Source organism: Podarcis bocagei (assembly GCF_964188305.1).
Source record: "Podarcis bocagei genome assembly, chromosome: 5".
Lineage (NCBI taxonomy): Eukaryota > Metazoa > Chordata > Lepidosauria > Squamata > Lacertidae > Podarcis > Podarcis bocagei.
This window is the reverse complement of record NC_138129.1, coordinates 32761371-32786287: the sequence shown is the minus strand read 5'-3', so window position 1 is coordinate 32786287 and position 24917 is coordinate 32761371. Positions and strand designations below refer to the sequence as shown.

Sequence of the window (24917 nt, the reverse complement as noted above, 5' to 3'; positions counted from 1 at the left end):
AGAGCTCTGATGTGGATACAGCAACAGTCAAACTTAAACTGAGCCCTGTGAAGGAACAGCGGCTCTGTCCCAATTGTAAAGTCCACCTTCATTGAAAAGTGTGACATCCTCAGGCTGGAGTGAGAACCAATTATTCACTGAACCATCTGAGGAGGATTAATAGTAGATAGAACAGCCTTGCACATAGTTGTTTAGGGGGCAGCCTCTCACAGGCAGGATTAAACTAGACTTTAAAATACAGTATGGCTTAAGGAACACAAGTGCTTTGTGCCTTCCTTGCTCTTGACTGTGCCGTGCAGGGAGGGAAGAAGACTGTAGGGGTGTCATGTGGAGGGGTGTGTGCCAGAGGGCCCTGGGTGCACAAATTTCTGAGGGCATGAACCAGGCGCCCTCACCTGGGTGCTCCTCCATCCGCCAAAGCCTCGTCGGCCAGTCAGGTTCCCCAATGCATGGGTGGGCAGGCAGTTCAGCGTGGCCATGCTTTCCTCTGGTTGGGGTAGAGTTGCTCCGGCAGCATCAGTGACAAGGGCTGGGCAGAGGTCCCCCCCCATCCGGTGCACGTGCCCCTTGCCTGGTTCACACAAGCCGCTGGACGCAAGCCACAGTTTGACTTGGCATTCAGTTTGCATTAAATGTGAACCCAGGTCTTTGCAGGTTCATGATTTGTTTCCTCCAAATAAACCAATGAGAAATTGTGGCTTCTTGTGGTTTGTTTGGAGAGAAACAAACCATGAGTCCGGTTTCAGACAGAACAGGCAAGACAGACTCTGACTTGCTCCCGGTGTGTTTCCTCTGCCATGCAGCACAGTCAGGAGTAAGGATGGAGCAAATGCTTATTAAACCATAATTTATTTCAAACTATTGTTCAACCTTATGTGTGAACCAGCTCACTGCCTGCTTTGCATTACTGTGGAGGTGGTGAGGGTGTAGCTCCTCCCAACCTCAGCAGTGTATAAAGTCTAGAAGAGGGTGTGCGTTGAGCTTGCAGCTGCTGTGGCAGGATATTCATATACTGTATCCCTGGTGAGAGAGGAATATGTGGAGTTTACCAGTCAAGGGCTCACCATAGCTATCCACCTCTTTTCCCTGGCTTTTTGACACTTATTTTTAGGACCCACCTTATTTTTGTGATTGTAAGTTGTTTTAAACCGTTTTTGAAATTGTGTTTTAACGTTGTAACCCATCCATCCTGGGACCTTAGGGTGAAGGACAGGCAACAAATAAACAACAGCAATGCAGGAGAATAGCAAATTGCCCAATATTTACCCTTAATCCAGCTGTGCGTTGCAATTTGAGACCTGTAAATAAATGGCTAGCGGAAACTGTAAAATCTACAGGCCAGCAATAAAAGGTTGGATAGGCATCTGCTAGGAATCTTTTGAGTAGGGCAGTGTCTGTTCCAGTTCTCTCATTCCTTTTTTGTGGACCATTCTTGCATCTTCAGAATGATGTTAAATGCCAAAAGTGTGACAAAGAAAGCTAGAGATGACAGTGCAGGAAATAACACTCACAGACTCACTAACCACTTTACAGGCGAAGCATTAGACCTGGTGCCTGGTCATTGCTGCATGATGTGATTATCTATCCCACAGAGCATTTGGCTGATTTATTTCTTGTTCATACAGGCTCTAGTCCTGGAGCAGGTGGGGGAGGGGGGGAGAAGAGAGCTCATTGCAAGGATATTAATAGCCTTTAGATCAGTTGGTTTTCTTTTAAGCACATCTGGGTTATTCCGTACATTGAGGCTTCCCCTTTCTGAGTCACTACACTCAGCTAAATGATTGCACTTTCTCTTTGCAAAGTTACTCATTCTCCAGGCTTCTTGTATCAATCAGACTGTATCCATAGTTTTCACCAAATAAGGTTTTAGAAGATTATAAATTAAGCAAGGGGGGGGGGAACCATAGATAAGGTCACTTTAAATGATACAGGTTTATTAACATAATATGCAAATTGTTTCTAGCGGGAGAACAAACCTTTCTTTGGAATATTCTTATTGACATGATAGTATGCATTTATTAACAATATTTGTATCCCACCTTTCTGCCCGAGAGTTGGCCTCCTGAGCAACTTACATTAAATATAAGATTTTTGTTTAAATAAGGCAGAAGTGACTGTGCTCCATCTGCTGCTCTTCAAAAGTTCTGTAGTAACTAGATGGGGAAATAGTGTCTGTTCCCATTGGAAGTGAACTACCCAGCAACCAGGGCCAGGTAGCACCAGATATTTTTGACCCTGGGGCTGGGTCACCTCCTTTTGGGACAGCTGCATAGTCTGAGGCTACTAGCTCTTCCTGGCAGTAAGGGTGCTTCAAGCAACTGGTGGACTATAATGTTAACTGTTTGCTCCCAAGGTCTATACCTCAGAATTGTGACTTTCTGTTTACTGAAATTGAATTTGGTTCCTTTTCTGCCTCCTTCTGCAAAGCTGAACAAACCCAAACCCCTGTGTTGCAAAATGTGACAATCTACAAAAATGCAAACGCAACACGCTGTCTAATAACTGTTAGTATATATTTAATTGGTATGATGTCATTCAAAATATACAAATATATACATACTAGTGAAGATCAAACTAGTGGATCAGTGCTCACTGGATAATTATGTATATTTCATTCATAATTATTCGCTGATGAAGACTTTATTCCGAAACAGTTGAACTATTCTGGATGCACTGTCCTTTTGAGACTTCAGAGAGATGTCTTCCTTTGAGACTTTTGTGAGACGTCTTCCTTTGAGAGACAGTTTGGCGTTCCTTGCTATTCATTGGTTGTTTGAATCTTTGTTTGACTCTGTTACATATAATAACTTGCAGTTACTTGTATATTTTGTGAGATGTGTTATATGATACATATATTGTTTTGAAGTGGCTTATTCGTATATTTTGAATGACATAATACCGATTATAGATTTACTAACACTTATTAGTCAGCATGTTGCATTTGCATCGTTCTGCAAAGCTAGCAGATATTTTCAATAAAAGAGGCATGAATGGTTCTTTATATTAGTTTTGTCCTGATATCCAACATTATCATGCCTGCCTTGGGTTTTTGGAGTGATGCATGCATGTTGTTCTTTACTTATGTAACTTGAGCACCTTTACTAAATCACAGTCTAGTCCAGGCTTTTGTAGTTAGTCACTTACCTGATCTACTTTGTTGAATAAAAAATGGACTCATATGGAAAGAAATAAGAAAGGTAGCATAGCAGTGAGGGGAGAGAGTAGTTGAGACAAGGGAAAAGATGGTAAAGAATCATGCTTGAGTTGGAACTACAGTAATTATACATTACAGAGGAAATCACTGGTTCCCAACCCTCGATTTGCCCCTGCAGTTAATGTGAGAGTTGGATATGGCATTTGCAGAACAGAAAATTGGTGAGTAGAAGTGAGTATTTAACTCTTCCCCTACTCACAATACTTAAAAGTTTGCCCCCCCCCCCCGCCAGCCAAGCTCCAAAATTGGAAGTTAATTCAGCTAACAAAATGACAGCTGAGGTGAGGTGGGTGGGGTTTGCAAGCATTGGCATAGGAGGCATAAAGCATTTGCTCCTCCCACCTGCCAATCATCTCTACATTTTAAATGGTCTCATCCAATTTGGGAGGTGGTTGAAACCATGCATTTGCCCAAATGACATCTGGTTCCAGTCTCAGCAAATAGAAAGGCAGTGCGCATGATTGTCCCTGGAACTTCAGTTGCCCACTGGATTCAGCTGGCCGCCTCAAGATGTAGTGTACGCAAACGGTGCTTAACCCCGAATTTAACTCTCAATAATATTTGAATGATGCCGGCATTGATCTGCTTCTTTCTCTCTGACATTATAAAGGAGGCGGTACTCCACAGAGCCACTGGCATTCTGTTTACTTCAATGTTGTTTCAGTTCATGGGCATTCAGCAATAGTGCTGCTAACGCTTTCACATGGTAGCAAATCACTAGGGGACTTGGGCAGAGAGACCATCACTGCTTATTTGAGGTCGAACGCCTGCCGAGTTGCCCTTGCAACAGAATAGCTCGTGGTTAGCTCTGGTTGTCAGAAAAGGTTGTTAAGTTTCTATTCACAAAAATGGTAGAAGGATGCATGACACTGTCGATTACTGTATAGGAAATAAAATATCATCTAAGAGTGAGCCTGAGCTATGTCTCCAGCTACCCGTTCCTTGTTTGCCTGACTCTAAATCTTTGGGTAGTCTATGCTATAGGAATTCCTAATTTTGTGTAGGATATTTTCTTTCTAGGATGTATCTGACTTCTCTTGCTGATTTGTAGGGCGTTGTCTGTATAATATCAGGTACTTGCTGAAAAACAAAGGATACCACCAATGAAAGGGAAACTCTTGACCAAAAACAACTCCCTTTTATTCCAAGGACACCTAGTGTGTGGATTTTATTATTGCAGGCATATTGTTAAACACATTCCACAGGCAAACTCAACCATGATTGCCAGTTCTTGTAATTTTAGTAGCTCTCAACCCCTACAAACCTTTTTGAAGAAGTTTTACATCCTTCATGGTTGTGAAGGACAACAGTATTCCATACATGCTTAAAAGCAAAACTTTAGGCCAAAAGACTGGTTTTAGAAATCATGAACAATAATGGTTTGTGCGTTCAGCCTAAACATTTTGATTTTGTTTGAACATTGAGATTTGAAAACAATTGGCATAAACTCCTGAACTACGTTTATTTAAGTTCTGTTTGTGTAGAATAGTTCACCCACCTGCAGTTGTATTACGTATTTTGAAGTCTGATGTTAAGATCCAAGGGTTAGGATATTGTCTTAGAACGGAGAGTAGGTCAGAGGAAGATAGACAAAACGTAAAGAAAAACGAAATTTGATTTGACTGATCTGAATGAAGCAAAGCATGCATAAATAAATAAATAAATAAATAAATAAATAAATAAATATCATATACCTCTGCCCCTTCTCTTGTCATAAGCACACATGCACTAGACACATTCTTACATATCCTCTCACAGAGCAGGCCATGCAGGCATGCACACTCATACATTCACTCCCAGAGGGAGTGCTGAATTCACAGCACTGAGATCCCTATGCCTGTTTAAGAGATGATGTGGGATGACTGACAGGTGGGTAAGGCCCACTGACATGGGCCTGGCTTGCTAGACTGAGGGAACCCGTGGGCCAGAGGTTCCCCATTTACATAAATGAAAAGATTAAGGAAATGTGAGAAGCTGCAAATGGCTTAATACAGACAGAACTTTTGTTAATGACTTCCACAGCTGTGTGGGTAATTATGCAGCACATTTTTGCAGCGATTTCTTGGTCTGTTGTAAAGTTGCTTTCACTACAGAGGCCCTGCATACAGATTTTCAATGGGGACATTTTTCTGTGGCATGCTGAATATTACAAAGTGGAATCTGAGCGTACTAAGAATTTCCCTGACAAAGCAGTAGCATTCAGATCAGACAAAGTTGGAGCCACTGTTGTTTACACTTGTGAGAACAATGCTTTGGTATTTAAAGGCTCCCAGGCATTAATTCCCATAGCATTGCCCCCTTCCCCAGGGTGAGGGACTGGTACAATTTACTGCTAACTCTGCCTAAGCCCCCATCATCTCAACAAATACAGTTTATTCTGTCTAAATGTTGAGCTTAAAGGAGTCCATAGTGGAGAAAAATAAGTTTGCATTGCTTTTTTGAATTACGGTAGATTTGATAGTTGAGCTTGCAAGTTATTAATACTTAAAAACATTTTGGAGTGCAAAATGTGTTGCTGTCCTTTATTTCTTCTTACAAAAGAAAAACCCCTATAAGGTAGAACAATGTGCTTTTTCTGTCATGCATGCAGATGTAGCAGGAGGGGGGGTGCGTCTAAAATATAGCCATGTGGTAGAAACTCCCCATGTGGCAAGCACTTTGTTTAAATTACTTTGAGTGTGTGAGAATTTTCTAAATCACATGGGAAGCCACTTCATACAAATTGCTTATCGTGTGAAATTCTGTCTGTTGTACTTCATGTGGCTACAAATATGCAATTTGCAGGTTGGGATTGGACATATTAACAAATATTTTACCGGGAATCTGATGTGGCTAAACTATGTTTTGAACAAGGCTGGCAAATCCAGGTTTTAAACATGGTAGGTTGTCTGTGTAATCATTGTTAGATGTAGGTTTGACTCAGGCTCTGCAATCAATTGGTTCTTACGCTGTGGCCATGAGCCCGTAAGACCGCCTAAGCAGCCATTTGCCTCGCTGGACAAGATTATATTGTGTGTTGGCTCCGACCAACATTGCCTTTTTCTTTTTCTTTTTCTATTTCAGCTCAGATTGGGTGGAGATCATTGAGCCCCGTTCTCGAGAGAGAATGTATGTCAACTTGACAACCGGCGAGTGTGGCTGGGAGCCACCGTCCAACCTCAGAGTTCGTCAGTCAGATGAGAACCAGTGGTGGGAGCTCTTTGACCAAAACAACAACCGTTTCTACTACTACAATGCCATCACGCAGCAGACAGTGTGGCATAGGCCACAAGGTTGTGACATTGTGCCACTGGCTCAGCTCCAAGCCATGAAACGCAATTCCAAGTCTGACTTCAGGACATCCCAGCACAGGGGCAGCACAAGTAGTGATGGGCGAAACACTCCTGTCCAGATGGCTCTCTTGCAGGAGATGGAGAAGGGTAAAGAGGACAACAGCCTGGAGAAGAGACCAGAGACTGGAAGGTAACAAGTATTCTTTTTTATATAACTAATTAAAGGGGCCCATCCACATGCCAGCTTCTAGAAAAAGTCATAGGACGGAGATAGTCCTAAGGTGATCTGGTTGCTGACTATGGAAAAAAAGGCAAGTTGAAGTTGTCTGTCCTACTCAGGAAGTGCCCCTTGAGAAAGATTTTTGAGAAAAAGTAACTGGACTCATTGTAAGAACTTTTGTATGCTGTGTGAATCAGGGTGTTTGAGCTGGACTAAGGAGACCTCAGTCCAGTATATCTGAAGGATCATATCCACCCCCATCATTCTACCCAGACACTGAGGTCCAGTGCCAAGGGCCTTCTGGCGGTTCCCTCACTGCGAGAAGCCAAGTTACAGGGAACCAGGCAGAGGGCCTTCTCGGTAGTGGCGCCTGCCCTGTGGAACGCCCTCCCACCAGATGTCAAAGAGAACAACAACTACCAGACTTTCAGAAGACATCTGAAGGCAGCCCTGTTTAGGGAAGCTTTTAATGTTTGAGGCATTACTGTATTTTAATACTGTGTTGGAAGCTGCCCAGAGTGCCTGGGGAAACCCAGCCAGATGGGTGGGGTATAAATAAATTATTATTATTATTATTATTATTATTATTATTATTATTATTATTATTATTATTATTAATCACCCAGTCAGGGTAATATTGGGACATGAAATGGTCTCCTTGGGGAAGTGGTAAAATACGAATGTAATAAGCAATAGTCAGTAAACCATCACTTGAAGGAAATTTTGCTGAACGTAGCTTGCATGGGAAAGACAGCGTTGGAGAGCAACTGCAAAGGTTGAAGTTCAGTTGCTTAACTAGGCTTTTGTTTTTGAATTTGAATTTGAGAGAAAGGACTTGAAATAATCTCTTATGCATTAACATTAATGAGCATCTCCCCCCCCCCCCCGTTCTGTTCTTCATGAGATTAGCATGGTTGTGTGAAGAACGGGTAAAGGCTGTAGGTTGGCATGAGATGTGTAACACATTCCTTTGCATGTTTACTCAGAGATAAACCCCATTGTGTTTGACAAGGCTTGGTTACAGTTACATGTGTGTAGCATTGCAGCTTTAAACTGTCCCCCTGAGAGTGGGTGATCTATGCCTTTACAAGTTAATATATCCATGAAGGATTGTGATAACAATATCATTTTGTAAAAATAATTATGTCTAGAAAAACTTGGGGCAGTTGCAGAAATCGTCATGCAATGTTTTCAAAACATTTCTAGTCTGTTGTGTGTTGTTATTGATTGTTGTTTGTGTTTCATTGTCCTCTATTTTGTAAGATTTCTGTGAACACAAAAGCAACTTGGAAGTTATTCTTGATTTTGCTGATAGTGAAAGCTTTTTAGTCTTTGTCGTCTTACTTTCTGGATAAGGATTAGATGAACTCCCAACTCATTTGACTTACAGTCAGTTCAGACATAATAAACTGTCACTAGTATTTTGGTACTATCATATCCTGGAATGCAATCCAAGCCTCTTTCCAACTGCCTATGACAATTGCATTCATTGCCTTCAAAGTCCACTAAATCATTTGATGGAGAGCAGAGCACTAGGGACATATGCAGAATGGCCAGAAATGTGAAAATATGCCAAGTTCTGTTTTACACAAACAGGGCCGTTTTAAGCATATGGGGCGCCGTGGTGCAAAGATCCCTCCACGCTCCCCATTTCCCAGAGTTGCCGACCTTTTTTAGGGAGGACGGCGCTGCCAGCAACGCACCCAGCTTTGCGGGTCTGGAGGAGGTGGGCAGCAGCTGGAGGGCAGCTCCTCCGGCGGGGAAGAGGCGGAGGCTGGACGTGGTGGCTCGCAGCTCAGCTGGCTGCTTTGTGCCGTGGTGGCCACGGCAGGCGGAGGCTCTGGGCGCAGCACTGCTTCAGCGTGGCATGGCGGAGGCAGGCAAGGGCGGAGAGCTGATGCTGGGAGGCGCCACATCCAGCCTCCACCTCTTCCCTGGTACCCTTCAGAACTTGGCGCCCTGTGCCACTAGCCTCTATGAATAAGATGCCCCTGTCCAGGTTTTACCCAGACAGATCTTATTTCCTGAGTGCTAATTATGAGGCCTAAAAATTGAATAAAGTAATTAACCTCCCTTCATTTTTCCTGTGAACACTGGTACCTGAAACCCTTGTAAGGTGTTTAGAATGGACTCAGCGAGTACCATATTTTTTGCTCTATAATACTCACTTTTTCCCTCCTAAAAAGTAAGGGGAAATGTGTGCGTGTCTTATGGAGCGAATGCAGGCTGCGCAGCTATCCCAGAAGCCAGAACAGCAAGAGGGATTGCTGCTTTCACTGCGCAGCGATCCCTCTTGCTGTTCGGGCTTCTGAGATTCAGAATATATTTTTTTCTTGTTTTCCTCCTCCAAAAACTAGGTGCGTCTTGTGGTCTGGTGCGTCTTATAGAGCGAAAAATACGGTACTTTTTTAGCTAAGAACTGCCCCTATGGAAAGTCCCCCAAAAATGTAGAGTCCAGTACAGTATTCTGTTTCCAGGAGAATCAAACTCAATGATTCATAAGCAGGGCATGAAGGCAGCAGACATCCCTGTTGTCTTATCCCTGCACCCTAAGTATATGGTTTCTAGTCTGAACCTATTCTGTCCTCCATTCTGGTGGATTGAGAAAGCTATAACTCTCTGAAAAGTGAGATCACATTCCGTAAGCAGAGTTTCCAGATTTTGGCCAGGACTTGGAATGGCAAAATCCTTTCTTCAGGCTGCAGCTGTCAGCCCATTCTTTCTTTTGCTGGCTAATCCTTGCTGGAGTGTTGTGCTGGAGGCACTGAGAGTCGTGCTTGAAGTTGTAGTGCTTAAACTTGTCAACAACTTGCTGAAGAAACTCAAAGTGGCATTTCATTTGTTTAGGTAGCTCACAGTTTTCTGTTCCCCAATAAGTCAGCCCAAAAATCATGGAATTTATTTCTTGCGCAGACTTGGCCAACTGCCAGTGTGCGTTTTGGTAGCAAGTAACACTGCATTGTAAGAAAACAAGTTTGTTGCTTCTGGCCAAGGGTGTTTCGCTAGCACTATCTACTCCAGTTTTAAGCAATATTTAAACCTTCCCCTGTTGTCACAATTTTTAACTCTACTATAGGGCATATAGACACACAAAATCTTTATTACAAGTATCATTACACTACCAGCATGCATTTTAATGTATATAATGTAGAGCTCAGTTTAATTATATATAAAGAGTATTTTATTGATGATTAGTTTTTCTGTTACCAGTAAGATAATATCCCTATATGTGAATCCTATTTGTTCTGAAGTTTTATATGTAAAGAAACCTACAGATCTTGCATCCTTAATCTAGAGGGCTTGCTGAAGCCCTCTTGCTTGCAATCAGGATTTATTCCTTTCTTTGTGCCTCCCGAAATGAAATTTGTTGTTTTATGCAGGCAAGAGAGGGGATCACGTAAGGCAACAAAGAAGGAATTTATCCCGAGTACAGACCAACACAAGGGGACAATAGGTTCTGTTCAACATAGCACTGAGCAAAATGTTCTGTCAGTGCAAGGATTTCTCCTTGTGCAATGGAATGTACTGCCCCCATGTGCTCCCTAAAATATGTTCTGGGACTTCACCCAATGCATGGGAGCAGATCTGGGGACAGCACAGAGCTCACATGGGGGAAAGGAAAGCAGGGGAATCCCATTGCATTAGCACTAATCTTTGTGCTGGTGTGACTATTATTTGAATGCCACCCAGTGATTTTAATCAAAGTTATATAGTTCTATCAAGGTCTGTTAGCCCTGCTAGCTAACCAGAACCTCCACGTTCAGAGACAATATGCAACTGAATACTAATTGCCAGGTGTTTCTCCTGGCCTTGGCTATGGCAAAATCACGAGTGATGTAATCATAGTTCAGAAATCTGATAAATTCGCTGTTGGTGACCAAGAGGGACAAAGCTGTGAAAGGCTCTTTCATGACGGATCAGAAAACATTCTTTACCCATTTTAGAAAAGAGAAGGCACATTTTACCATTAGTACCCAAAAGCAGTTGTGACATTTGGGAAACGTTCTGTTATGCTTAGCTCTGACATGGCGTCAAACAGAATCGTCAGAGGACAAACTAGCCACTTTGCAGGTCAAGGACTTTGAGGATCAGACAAGGTCCCATGGAACCAGTGCTGAGAATCCTCTTGAGTTGCCTTTCAGTTGCTGGAAACAATAGAGATTTCTGGCTCCTTGGTCCCAAACCCATTCTCCCCTCCTTGCTGAGCTGCACATTGCCTGGGATCCCTGTGGCAATGACCTTGGACTATTGCCTAACCTTGCTTTTGGATCATGTTTTGAATCTAAAGTGAGTTTTCCGTGCTTAACCCTGGTTTGTTTGGACTGCAACCCCACTCACCTTTGTGAATGTTTTGCTAAGAGGATTATACCATTCTCTCACATTGGATTCTATAATAACATGGTCCAGCCAAGTAGACTTTCTTCACTGCTGGCACTTCAGCAAATCAACATGTCCCCCAAAAAAGGATTTGAGCATTATGCATGTGTTTGGTGTATTTTTTTTGGGGGGGGGAGCAAATCTCCCAAATGAAACTGCTTCAGGATATCAATCCACAACACATGATACTTCTGCTGTGTGTATTAGACTTTGAAGATTAGACTACTATAGCCCATTTCCACACATAACACTTTAAAATGCTTACTGAGACAGTCTTCGGGGTTTTTTAAATGCCTTATTTATTCTTCCCTGGGTCCAAGATGGCATACATGGATTTCCCTAAGAGTGACAGGCCCAAGGTCTCAAATGGTAAATTGAGGAATTACAAGATATAACTGCCTTATTAGCCTAATAGCCTTATTAGCCTAATAGTCCAGCCCTGCCTTCTCTTGGAACATGGAACTGTGCATAATGAAGTGTAGATTGTGCTTAAAAAAAAAGTTGATCCCTTCCACACCTATGGGGAGCTCAGTGGGAACTGGGCTTTTTCAGACCACACTCACCCAAAAACACTGTTTTCAGAAAGAAATTGACAATTTTAAAACCGTGTTTTCAGCCTTGGGATCACATCTACTGAGCACATAGGCATTTGTATGATTTTTTCCAAGGGGCAGTGGCAAAGTAAATACTTTCCCTACCCCAAAAACTAAAAGATGGTGATATTGTTATGCAATCACTTAAAATGCCAGTATGGAAGATAATTGGGAAGAAACCGGCAACTGAACCCTATGCAGAATTTTACATGGACAAATGGTTTCATGCCAAAACAAATGTTTAGCAGCACATTTTTGGCCGGTGTGGCAAATAAAATAAAACTTTAAAATTATTTTATAGCAGTGACTACATGCTAATTCAAAAGCCACAAAAATGGCAGGATGCTATTTTGTGTTTGTATTACGACTAACTTGCAGATCAAAATGCATATATGAGCTTTTAAGTTATTCAGAATTCTTATTTAGGTAAGATAGTTATCTCTCTCTCTCTCTCTCTCTCTCTCTCTCTCTCTCTCTCTCTCTCTCTCTCTCTGTGTGTGTGTGTGTGTGTGTGTGTGTGTGGATAAGTAGATGGGTGTGGGGGAAAGTACCAGTAGGTGTTTCTAGAATGATATAAAGTCCAACTTATCCTTATTGCTATTTTGCTTTGGTTCCCCCTCCCCACCCCTGCCAGCCTTAGAATGGTGGAATTATTCATAGATATGATTAAGTTAAGACTAGTCCGCCTGCTAAAGTCGCCCAAAGCCCACTGGGACTAAGCAGAAATGGACATGGCTCCTTTTGAAAACCCAAAAACCAGTCTGTGTCCTTCCCTGACATTCATTATGCTCAAATCTAAATACAACGTTAACTTCAGCCTGATAAATATCTCTATGGAAATCAAAGGCTTTGCAAGCTTAGAAACCTCCCCCCTCCCAAATGTAACCCAACAAGTGTCTTATCTGTATCTTGCATCTTAAAACAAAACAAAAAACTTGGTCCTCTTCCGATTTTTGTTTACTTTTTGCCATGCAAAAAACCAACAATGAAATAGAAATGGGCTGTGTAGGTTTATCTCCTTCCCAGTCTCTAGATGTGAAGGCTTACAATGTACCCCCCTTCCCCCTCCCAGAGCTGGGGGAGTCCTTACCCAAATTTGGTGCCAGTATGTATACAGGGATACAGTGGGGGTGAAAACTGTACACTGACTTTAAAATAAACAGTTCCAATAAAGATGCACATGATAGACAAATAAAATAAAGCTTTGCAAACTGCATTTTGAAACCTTGGCTGGTCCTCATAAAAAGGGTATTACATTCACTGACTGGCAACCCAACTGAAGTCAGACATATGATTGTATTTGAAAAAAGGGTTTGTTTGCTAAAACTAAGTCTACAAGGTTAATCATTTCCATGGTGATATTTCTCCATGTTCTGAGCGGGTGTTTCGGAGCAATAAGGTGAGCTTTTGCTACTGATTGCTCTTCTTCCAACTGTTAATTTGTGTATCTTTTGTGTATAAAGCTGAGAGTTTTTCAGGGAGTGAGAGCACTTCTTTTATTCTCCCTTTTTCTTTGGATCCCAAACCTAACAGCTAAACTCCATTTCTCACCTCCTTCCCCAATGAATTTCTGTCTCTTTAAAAATCTTCTTCTGCTCCATGGCAGATTTGGATTAGTTACCAGGGCCCCTCTTAAATCTCCCAGCTATTGCATGAGCCCGAGAATACTAGGGTCTGCTGCTTGAAGAAAAATAAAATAAATCTGATGACACAGAATTTCTGTGAGGCAGAACTGAGACAGAAGTGCAGACAAAATATTATAAAGCCATAAGTTCACATAATCCCATATGAACAGCTGCCGATGACGTTTTTTAATCGTTGGCTGATATAGACAAAGACAACTGCACAAAAAGGATATAACACCTGTTGAAAACTGTGCAGAATGCAAGCCCTTTTGCATTTTTGACACACGTATAGAGTTGGCACCTATGAGGCTATTTTTCTAAACGAAAGCTGGCAAAGCCTAAAAGAATTATGCAAGCTGGCAGCCTTTCCCCCTGGTGGTGTTGAGACGCATCTGTTCTAACCTATCAGTCTGTTACATGGAGAGTTCTCAGGTTTCAACAACGTGGCAGGTGGAAGAGCTTGCCTTGAGACCAGCTTTCATAGAGGAGGAAGAAAGTGGTGCTTAAAATAGAGAGGTGGAATAGCAGGCTTTGCACTAGCTGCATTCATTTCTTAAGGCGTAATCTTGACTTTTGCACACTTGTGCGGTTGTTTTTTGTGTGTGTTTTTTAAGGCCAGTCTTTTGCACCAACAGTGCTGTAGCTTTGCCATTACAAAGTAGTATGCTAATTCACAGGGTTGCACAGGACAAACTTGAGAAATGCCCTTGTCCGAAGATGTCGGGGTGGGGGTGGGGAATCCTGACATTGCCTGCCTGCCTGCCTTCTGGAGTACAGTGGTACCTCGGGTTACATATGCTTCAGGTTACATACGCTTCAGGTTACAGACTCCGCTAACCCAGGTTCAGGTTAAGAACTTTGCTTCAGGATGAGAACAGAAATCGTGCTCTGGTGGCACGGCAGCAGCAGGAGGCCCCATTATCTAAAGTGGTGCTTCAGGTTAAGAACAGTTTCAGGTTAAGTACGGACCTCCGGAACGAATTAAGTACTTAACCCGAGGTACCACTGTACTTCTACTGCTCCTTAGAGTCTTTTGCTCTACCAACTGAGCTACCAAGGCGGATAGCTGAAGCTCTCGAGGCAGCTTAGAATATATTTAAAACACAATAAAAAGGACAATGGAAGAATGTTTTCTAGAGCTGAGCAAAGGTGTATAGAAATCTCCCTCCCCCACCAGTTCTCTGTTGTTGCAACGTGGCACTCTGCAGCTGGAACTCCTGGCCTAGAACTGACTGTTGAAGCAACCAGGTATTAATTAGTCCCTCACAGACCAAGGCTTCCGCATTGGGCGGTGGCTGCTGCTGCTGCTGCTATATTGCTATCTCTCCTCACAGCCTTAGGCTCTGATGGTAGATGAAGGAGGAACTGTGGGAGTAGAAATGTTAGGAGGCTCCCAGTCCTCAAATCTTCCAGCAGTGTACAGTGGTACCTCGGGTTAAGAACTTAATTCGTTCTGGAGGTCTGTTCTTAACCTGAAACTGTTCTTAACCTGAAGCACCACTTTGGCTAATGGGACCTCCTGCTGCCGCCGCCGCACCGCTGCTGCGCGATTTCTGTTCTCATCCTGAAGCAAAGTTCTTAACCCAAGGTACTATTTCTGGGTTAGCGGAGTCTGTAACCTGTAACTGAAGTGTCTGTAACCTGAAGCGTCTGTAACCTGAGGTACCACTGTAAAATATACACTCTAAAGTTGTTTTTAAAAATTCATCATCAACATTATGGCTGTGTCAAATGTAATGGGTTGAAGCCAATGAAATATTGGACTTGAAAAATGACTTCCGATTAAACTTTCCCTACTTCTCCTTTCCCTGTGTGCCCCTCAGATCTGCTCTGGAGGGTTAGGAGGACCCCAAGAGCAGATTTAGGGAAGCGGAGGAGAGGAAGGGAAAGTTTGATTGCATGTGCAGGAGTTTTGTGAGTGCAATGCCTTTACTTGATACAGCCCAGTTTGTTTTATTTACTTATTTGCTGTAGTAATTTATATTGTGCTTCACCATCATGCTCAATATCCAAAATGACTGAACTTAATCCACATGCAAGTTTTTTTCTGAGGACTAGTTTGTGTATTAAGTGAACCACGCCTGTTTGTGCAATGAGAGGATTCAGGTGACAGTTTGTGGAGATGTTGTGACAGAATCTCTCTCACCCAGCAATGGTTCACCCACCTTTTAGGTTTTACTATTTCTCTGTGCAAATCTTGAGCACGGTGAGAGTTTTGCTGAAAATTCAATATGGCAACCAGCATGGCTGTTCTAAATGCTAATAAAATTCAGTCATAAATCTTTGTTGAGGGAAGGGGGGAGAGATGTGTCAAGTCTAGTTAGATTGTAAGTGTGATTATACTAGATCTTTCTCAACTTTGTGTTCTTCAAATGTATTTTGAGCCATTGGTAAATATGCTTTTGAGTTACAACTTTGGGGGGGGGGTTTGGAAACAGTGACTCTTGCATCTCCATAAGCTTTTCCTGAGCAAACTTGGCGTAGTCGTATTTGCCATGCCAGTTTATATTAAGGATATTTTGCTCGCTTGTATCCTATCAAATGCAGGATGCAGCCCTGTGTGTTTCCCTTTGTTTCTTTGTTGTGAAATAAAAATATTTCCTTTTCTGAAGACAAGCTAAAAATACTTTTGGGGAGTCATCAAATTAAACTGTTCTCTGTTGTGATTGCTGCTAATTCTTCTGAAGAGCAGAACTGGGGATTAAATTCCTTGGGTTTCCTGACCATTTGTTCTAACTACCCAACTCTCTCTGCCACTGCCACTTGGATTCATTTGTCATCAGACCATCCCAAACAAGAGGGTTTAACAAAGAGAAGTACATAGCCATATGAAAGTAACACAAATCAAGGTAAACAAAATTGAGAGTGTTCCAAATAAAATATATATATTGTGCAACATAAACAAATGTAAGATTCTAAAATTCACAGGCAAATCAGTGTTTACCATTAAAAAGTGGCCCCTATTTTAACACATGTTCAAATAAATCAAAGTTACACAAATCTGAATAAAATAAAAACAGTAACAAACTTAAAATTCTGAATATCTCTGGGAAGACACAGTATTCTCCTTTAAAAAAATTCTTCTATCATCAATTACTAGGGTTAAAAAACATGCAGTCTTTACAGTAACGTGTCTGTCTTGGCTACAGAGCGGAAAGTTTATAGTCTCATGGAAGGACCTCTCCACATACCTCCCAAAAATTTGTTCCAAGTATTGTTCCCTCAGTACTTTATACAAAAAGTAATATATAATAAAATGTACCAGGTATTTAACCAAATTTAAACTCTGCTGCTTCATCAAAAGACCACTTGGTTAACTAACTGATGCAATTAATTCATTAAATTACTCAGTCTTCATCCAGATAGATTTAACCCACTTTGAGTTTGGCATAAGTTCCAGTAAACTTTGTATGAGCAACCCCTGCTTGGTTGGGCAGAAAACTGATGGGGGGGGGGTTAGTGTTACATATTTACAAGTGCAATCTGCAATAAGATGTTGCAGTGTGAAGTATTGCCCAACTACTCTATTCCCTCCCCCCACAACAGCCAGCAAGCATTCCATCACCACTGAGCATGCTACGCCCTTTTTGGACTGTTTTGGAATATTTTGTGGGTGGGTGGTGCCGTGGAACAGCACTTGGATAATTGAGTTCGCTCCTAGTATATATGATATAGTTTGGTTAATCTGTGGTGAGTCTTACTGCAGGTAGCTTAACTCAAGACTACAACCATGAGGCCTAAGCAACCACACAAAAGCTATAATTAACTGGAAACAGAAATGAAAACATTATGTAGGTTAACCAGACTGCATTTCATGCTGTGGACCGATGAATTCGGAATAAAGCTTTCACATAGGCAAAACTTGAAGAATAGACTTCCTGGTCGTGCTGGCTCTTGTATTGGTAACTGTTTGTTAATAGGAAATAGAAGGAAACTGTTCATTAGATTCAGTTGATGCCATCTGATATTTGCAAACAAGTGTTCTGCCTGTCACCTGCTCTGCTCACCTGCCCAGATTATGTCCCCGCCCCAGCTGTCATATAACAGTGCTGTACAGTGGTACCTCCAGTTATGAATTTAATTCATTCCGGAGGTCTGTTCTTAAGCCCAAACCGTTCATAACCCGAGGTGCGCTTTCGCTAATGGTGCCTCCCATCTACTCGCATCCCCGGGGAAAGTTCGCAGCCGGGAGCTCGTAACCCGAAGTGTTCGCAAAGAGGACGGTACGTAACACGAGGTTCCATTGTACAGTGGTACCTCGGGTTACATACGCTTCAGGTTACAGACTCCGCTAACCCAGAAATTGGGTTAAGAACATTGCTTCAGGATGAGAACAGAAATCGTGCTCCGGTGGTGCAGCGGCAGCGGGAGGCCCCATTAGCTAAAGTGGTGCTTCAGGTTAAGAACAGTTTCAGGTTAAGAATGGACCTCTGGAACCAATTAAGTTCTTAACCCGAGATACCACTGTATTTCCCTGAAATGCTAGTCTTGTCACTCTGGACTCTGTATTCTTAACAAGATAGAGAGAGTGCTGTTTTGTTTCCTCCACTTGGAAAATAACAGCAGAAGTATCTATTGAGATGCCAGTCTTTGTCCTCCTCTTACTCTTTCTGTCTCATAAGAACATAAGAGTGCCGTTGGATCAAACCAACATCTAGTCCAGCATCCTGCTCTCACAGTGTCTAACCAGATGCCTATGGGAAGACTTCAAGCAGAAACCTGCATACAACACCACTGGTGTCACTTATGATTACTATCAGCTAGTATTCATGTTGCTCCCAACTGTGGAGGTAAAACATATCAGTAGCCATTATCCTTCATGGTAGCCTTATTCACCATGAATTTGTCTAATCCTCTTTTAAGCCATCCAAGTTGACAGCCATCCCTACAATTTAGGAATTTGGGGGTTGTAATGCAATTCTCTGGATTTGGTGAGAAGATGGGCAAGTGCTAATTGCCTGGGCAAATAAATTGGTGATGAGTTGCATGACTGTTACAACACATGATTTTCTGGAGTTCATACTAGTAGTGTGGAACTGCATATGGACCTGGATCGGATCCCGACTCATTTGAAAGAGAACTCATTTATTTACTATTCTGGGAGGAACAGCATAAAAAACCTTCTCATAAGCAAGAATAATCCCACAATATGAGAAAGCAGCCAGATCCTCTGTAGCAATGAGGCATGATAGCATTTGAATGGTTGCTATTTCTACTTTTTGTTTCATTTGTTTTCCTCCTCCTTTCAAAACTTATAGAAATGTCACCCTGGCATTTGCCCTTGGGAAGTGACACATTCAGTTCCAGGAACTTTAAAGGCAACTCTGAATATATGCAAATTATGTGGGTGGAAATCAGTGGAGTGCAGCTAAGCCAATCATTATGTCAGCACAAGCATTTCTGTTTGCCCTTTTCCACCCCACCAAATGCACTGTTCTGTGGGTTTTCCCTATCCTCCAGAGTGGATTTGGGCAGGAAAGCCCAGTTACGCTAGTGGGCATCTTTATATTGGCTTCTGCTAGCGGAAAAGGGGTAGTTGAATCCAGCCTACTGACATTAGTAAGATGTGCATGTTTAAAATAAAATTCACTTATATAATATTTCTAAAGGACCTGAGGTTTACTAGGTGTTAAATAAAGTTTTTAGGTTTTTTTAAGGAAAATCTGCCCTGCTCACAAGCTGTAGAATCTAATAGAGATGGGGAAGAAAGAGGAAAAATAAGCAAACTCTTATTCTTAAAGGTTTGCTCATTAGAGCCCATCGTTTATTGTAGTTCCTAGATGACATAAGAAGAAAAGAAATGACTGCTGTTACAGTGTAGAAGTAAAATGCATACAAGGGGAAACAAACAGGTGTTGAACTTCTAGATTCCTCAGCATTCATTAGAAGAGCAAGGGAGGACACTGCTAAAAAAATTAAGCCCATAGGTTTTTTCTTTGCTTTACCTCAAGACTCAACAGAAATCAGCAGACAACAAAAATATGATCTTTACTCACATCTGAAAAGTAGCACTTTAGAGACCATATGCAGTGTTTGGATGTTGAAAAATAAATGTCTGGTGTCCTATGGAGTTAAACAGGGGAGGGCTTGTCCAAGGGATAGGGGACAGACTCCCTGAGAGCAGCATTTTCCTGTTGCAGGTATGATTTATTATTTTTCCATTACTAACTTGAATAGCTCCGATAGAAACAAAGGAAATGCCTGCACAATGGTTTGATATGGAAGTTGTTCCTAATACAATAATTGTGGACAGAACAATACTAAGTGTGTTGTATCCTGGGGAGCAGGATTAACCTCCAGGCTAGCATAGATGATAGGCCTCTCAATCCTAGGGCCTCTCAGAGCAAATAAGGATCTTTGAAGCCATTTGGTTCAAGGCCACTCACCAAAACATCTCAGAAATGCAGTTTGGGGGCCTACTCCTGGCAGAAGCACCACCAGCAGTAGATATCTGCCCACATATCATTCCATGGACATACCATCCTCCTCCATGGCTGATGCATGCATACCCAACCTCTTCACTGGAGGTCCAGTTGGATATTTGGATAAAACTTTTGACTGTATTTTACACTTGAAGGTAGTATTGCATTTTTTGCTTTATTTTCCTAAATGCTTTATTTTCCCCATACAGAGACACCCCTACCCGGTGGCAGCCTTTACCAGGGACTAAAGCAGCCATGCTGGTCAAAGTCAACAGCCTGAGACAAGTTAATTCCACCTCGAGCAATTCGCTTCAGATGCAGAACAGCGCAGAAACCAGCAGCCAGAAATCTCTGCATGCAAAACAAGTTATATATGCCCAACCTCAGGCTATAACCCCAAATCCAGCAATGCAGAAACCAGGAGCTTCAGCAGAAACAAAACAGTCAATGCAGATTAAGAAGACAGAGAATGGAGGGTTTTGTCTAGTGTTAACTAATGGGCTCAGTAGTCCTTCAGGAAGTCAGACGCAAACATCACAGCCTTCATCTCCCAAGTATGCTTCTCCAGCACCAATATATGATGAGCCATCTATTGATTCCCCAATTTATGATGAGCCCCCTGTAGATATGGACACTGGGAGTGTAAATGTGAATGGGACAACTCCACAAATGTCACCAAGCAACAGCTTAAATAAGAAACCCCAACCAGTTAAATTATTACAGCATCCAAGTATGCAGCAGCACCAAGCTGGAAAAAAGCATGTGAGAAATCCATCTGCAACAGAGTACAGCCCTGTTGGAAGAGAATATATTAAACATATGGTCAATGTTGACCAATCATCCAGAAATCCTAACTCTACAGGTGTGATAGTTGATGGCGTTGCTAAACCACAGCTAGGGCAGCTTAGTTCCAGGGACAGCTTCAAAAACTCTTGGAAAATCTTGGAGGCAAACGTTCTCAAAAATATGGAGGCCCACCACAGTCGGCAAAACAGTCTTCAGGTTCAAGAGTATCCTACAGTTATAAGTCAGCAAGACTCCGGCTATTCAACAGGACCTTCTCCAAGCCTGAGAAAGAGAAAAGGAAGGCGACAGGCTCCTGGCCAGGGAAGACCTGGCTCTGTGGGCAGCAACAGTGAACTCAGTGCTCTGAATGACAAGCTGATTGCAGAAATGCGTGCTGTGGTGAATCGATCAGCAGCCTGCAGAGGAAGTAAAGGTAGCTTAGATGCAGAAATGCTGGAAAATGCTAGTTTGCCAGAGGGTAACAAAATTAAGTTTCAGTCGGAGCGCTTGAAAAAATGTAATAGCAGGAGCTCAAGAGATGATGTGACTTCTAGTAACAGGTCATTATACAGACCTCGAATGGACAGTAGAGGGAGCCTCTCAAATGATCCAGCAGTACAGCAAGACACTGTGAGGCAGAAGAGAACCTACGAAAAAATAGATTCTTTAGAAAAGAATGTGTCCGGTCAGATAAATATGTCTTCGTCTGAATCAGCACAGATACCATCCCAGGTATTCTTTTATTAACAATCTTCTCTTATCAGGCAGCAAGGCATTTTGTGGAAATGGAGTTGATGAAGCCTTTGGATGCAATTGGCCAAGTGGTGGTGGGTTGGAGAGTTTTGGGGCACCTGTGGTGGGGTTACGTTTAAAAGGGTGTCACTAATTATCGAATCATTTGGGCCCTCTTAAAATTGCTTTAGAAGAGATGTTGCTATATAAATCTGTCAGGATAGCCAACAGAAAGTCTACATTCCTAAAGGAGCCACGAGCCACTTCTCCTTGCTCCACTTCTGAAGCAGTTAGTGGGACCTGAAAGGCCCTCTTGACTCCATGCCTCATGCCACTCATTCAGCAGTGGAGCTAGACTTTGTTAGGGGAGTTTAAGCAAAGACTGGATGGTCACCTGCAGGAACGCATCAGCAGGGGGATGAACTGGATGACCTGCAGATCTTTCCCAGACTATAATTCTATTGTGTGTGTGTGTGTGTGTGTGTGTGTGTGTGTGTACATTATACGATGTCTGTATCGTATTTGTCATATCCTGTAAAAACTTAACAATTAGGACAACATTGTCATCTTTAGAGAATTTTTGGAAAGTTTTATTTATATGTTTGGACAAACCTGGAATCATCATTCTTATATTACCTAGTTTGCTACTTTAACCTAAAGGATTAGAACCTGTGACTAGTCAATCTGTAGATCCTGACCCCTCCCACCCCCCTGACAGGTTTTCTCCCATTCTGTAGCATGCCCTTCACTGCAGACCAGTCAACTGACACAACTTCTGGAATACATTCAAGGCTCTTCCTAGCTACCTCCAAAGTCTGAACTGGAGCTTCCTCCCCTCCATTTCCCCTCTAGCTGTTGTAGAGGTGTCTAAGCATTTGTCACCACGCAAACAAGCTGCGAAGACACCTCCCTGCTTTTCCACAAGCCCATTTCAGCTCTTTGTGGAGGCCACTTTGCAACTGTCATGCTTTATAACACATAAGATGTTTACTTGGTGCTTTTTAACAAGCTCTATGAATTAAAACAATTCAACACAGGGTAGTTTACAAAATAAAATAAAGCTATGGTATTTTGTCCTTCTACAGCAATGCTTTGAAATGTTAAATGCTCTGAGCTAAAAAGCAAAGAAAAAAATCCAAAATTCGAATTTGAAGAGAAAAGAAAAAAGTTCATGGTGTTAATAATTTTTAGAATGAGCTTGGCAGTATTGAAAAATTCTACTTCTGGAGGACTCCTTATGGGTTTCCCCTACAGCCTAATGCACTGAGGCAACAGCTAAGAGAATCCAGCATGACAAACCTGTCACTAGCACAAGGGACAGCTGTCCTCCTTGTGACAACACCAGGACCCATCCCTGAGGCTGTTGTTCATCTGTGAGCACCCAGATCTCCCCAGCTGTTCTTTTGTGACAGAGAACAGAGATCATTGCATCTCATAAGGAACAAAATTAACAAAATTACCAGTAATAGGGTTCCATGTTTTTCCCTGCCTTCTTACAGAGACAAATATGTAAGGAAGATGTTGTTCACTGAAAACTGGAGCTTCTGTAGTAACAGTAACAACAATAACTATTATTACTGCATTTATTTGTTGCTTACTACAAAAATGTGTCAAAGCAAAGTACAATTCTATAAAAGCATGTGTACACAACATTTAAAGTGCATCAGGAAAGATAAATGAACATGAATTGAGTAAAGGTGCTCATTCTGCAATAACATAAATAGGAAGAATCCTATTCAACCCTACTAAAAGAGTATCATACCCTATGACCCCAATTAAGAGCCAAATGCCTGAGTAAACATCCTTGCCTAGCATCTAAACATTGATAAGGATGGCCTAAGATGCGTATTTCTGAAGAGAGCATTCCATTATTGGGGAGCCACCATTGAAAAGGCCTGTTCTTATTTTGCCACGTCCCTCTGAGGGGACATATGAAGAAAGGCCTCATATTACAAAAGCAGGAACCGAGTTAGAAGGGTGTGAAAGGGTGGGTTTGAGTTGAAGTTTCACACATTGACACAAGGAGATACTGGAGAGGTACGGAGAGAGGGAGAGAGAGAGCTTCTCAAGTTGTCAGTAGACACTGGGACTCATAGAAAGACTGCCCCCTCTTTTGGAAGTGACTATAGTTAGCTGTTCTGCTCAGGGAAATATGAGTAGCTCAGCTTTTTTTTTTTTTTAAACCATTTTCTTTCTGTTCTCCATTGCAGCCTGGAACAATAAGGTCCAATTCCCAGCAAGAAAATAATGACCAGCCTGGCACCAACATGGGGTATCAGTTTCCCTTCCACACCATACGAAAGCCTATCTCTCAAAGCAGCATGGCTGACTGGGCCTCAAAAAACCTAAATATGCACACTCAGGGCATCTTCCGCCGAAGGCTCTCCATTGCCAACATGCTCTCCTGGAACGGTGGCTCCATCAAAAAGCCAATGCTCATCACCAGCAACCACACCATTAAAAAGGAAGCTTGTGAAATATTTAAACTGGTGCAAATCTACATGGGTGACCGCCAGGCTCGGATGGACAGGGATCATGTGGCTTTGATCACCGTTGCCAAGTGCTGGAGCATTCAAGGTTTACGGGATGAGCTGTACATACAACTGATTAGACAAACAACAGACAATATGTGCTACCGAAGCCTGGCATGGGGCTGGGAACTCATGGCCATCAGCCTGGCCTTTTTCTCCCCATCACCCAAGTTCCAGTCTTATCTAGAAGGCTATATCTATCGTCATCTCAACCAGGTCAATGATGAAAATAGTAAGTGCCTTATCTAATAAGGGTGAAATACATTGCAGCACAATAGCAAATAAAATTGAGTAAAGATCCTGTTCAGCAGTAGGCAACCTTTTCATTTCCAGATTTAGGGAAAAGGAAGTTTTAGAATTATTATCTATAGGACACTATCTATGTAATTTTTAATATATTTTATTCTCAGTGGCGTAGCGTGGGTTGTCAGCACCCGGGGCAAGGCAAGTAATTTGCGCCCCCTAACCCGTGGATTTGCGCCCTCTAACCCGTGGATTTGCGCCCCCTAACCCACGCCCCCAGATGTTGCGCCCGGTGCGGCCGACCCCCCTTGCACCCCCCACGCTACGCCACTGTTTATTCTTACTGTAATATATTAGGTACTGTAAGTGAAAAGTAATAACAAAGCTCAGTACATTCTGATAGTAAAGGAGCTCAAAAGAATGCAGCAGGATTAAAAGCAACAGTTATTTCTTTGCTAGAAAGTGAAATAGAGCTGGTGTTACAACAAAAAGTTTACCTGACTTTTTGCACAAAGCAGACTTCTTCTTCTTTTAATACATTTTTTATTAGTTTTCCAATGAACCCCAATAATAGCCAAATTATAACAATAACAATTACAAAGCAGATTTCTCTCTTCACTCCAGTCTTGGAAAACAACTAAGAAGAAAAACATTTCTGCTATTTTAAGGTGTTGATCTGCTCCCATTGAGTTTGTTTCTTTGAGTGAAAATATCTAGCCTCTTTAGGGGGGGGCAGCAATTTGGAATGTTCCTTTAGAACTTGGTGATAAGCTATTATAAGAATTCTAAGGGAAGGCTGACATAATTAAGTAGATGGAAAAAACAGTGACATAAATAATTGTATCAGATGTATCACATTTTTTTAGATCACAGCTGGCAAGCTCACTCATAGTAAATGGCCA

General features: G+C 42.1%; 1 protein-coding gene across 8 annotated transcripts in view; it reads left to right on the top strand.

The window, feature by feature from the left end:
* LOC308587981 (rho GTPase-activating protein 39-like) overlaps positions 1 to 24917 on the top strand; it is a 99684-nt gene that overhangs the window by 62631 nt on the left and 12136 nt on the right. For all 8 annotated transcript variants that reach the window (XM_081196054.1, XM_081196049.1, XM_081196047.1 and 5 more), the window contains 3 exons: positions 6278 to 6676; positions 19933 to 21241; positions 23452 to 24004. In XM_081196054.1, coding sequence (XP_081052180.1) covers positions 6278 to 6676; positions 19933 to 21241; positions 23452 to 24004 — 2261 coding nt within the window. The remainder of the gene's footprint in view (positions 1 to 6277; positions 6677 to 19932; positions 21242 to 23451; positions 24005 to 24917) is intronic.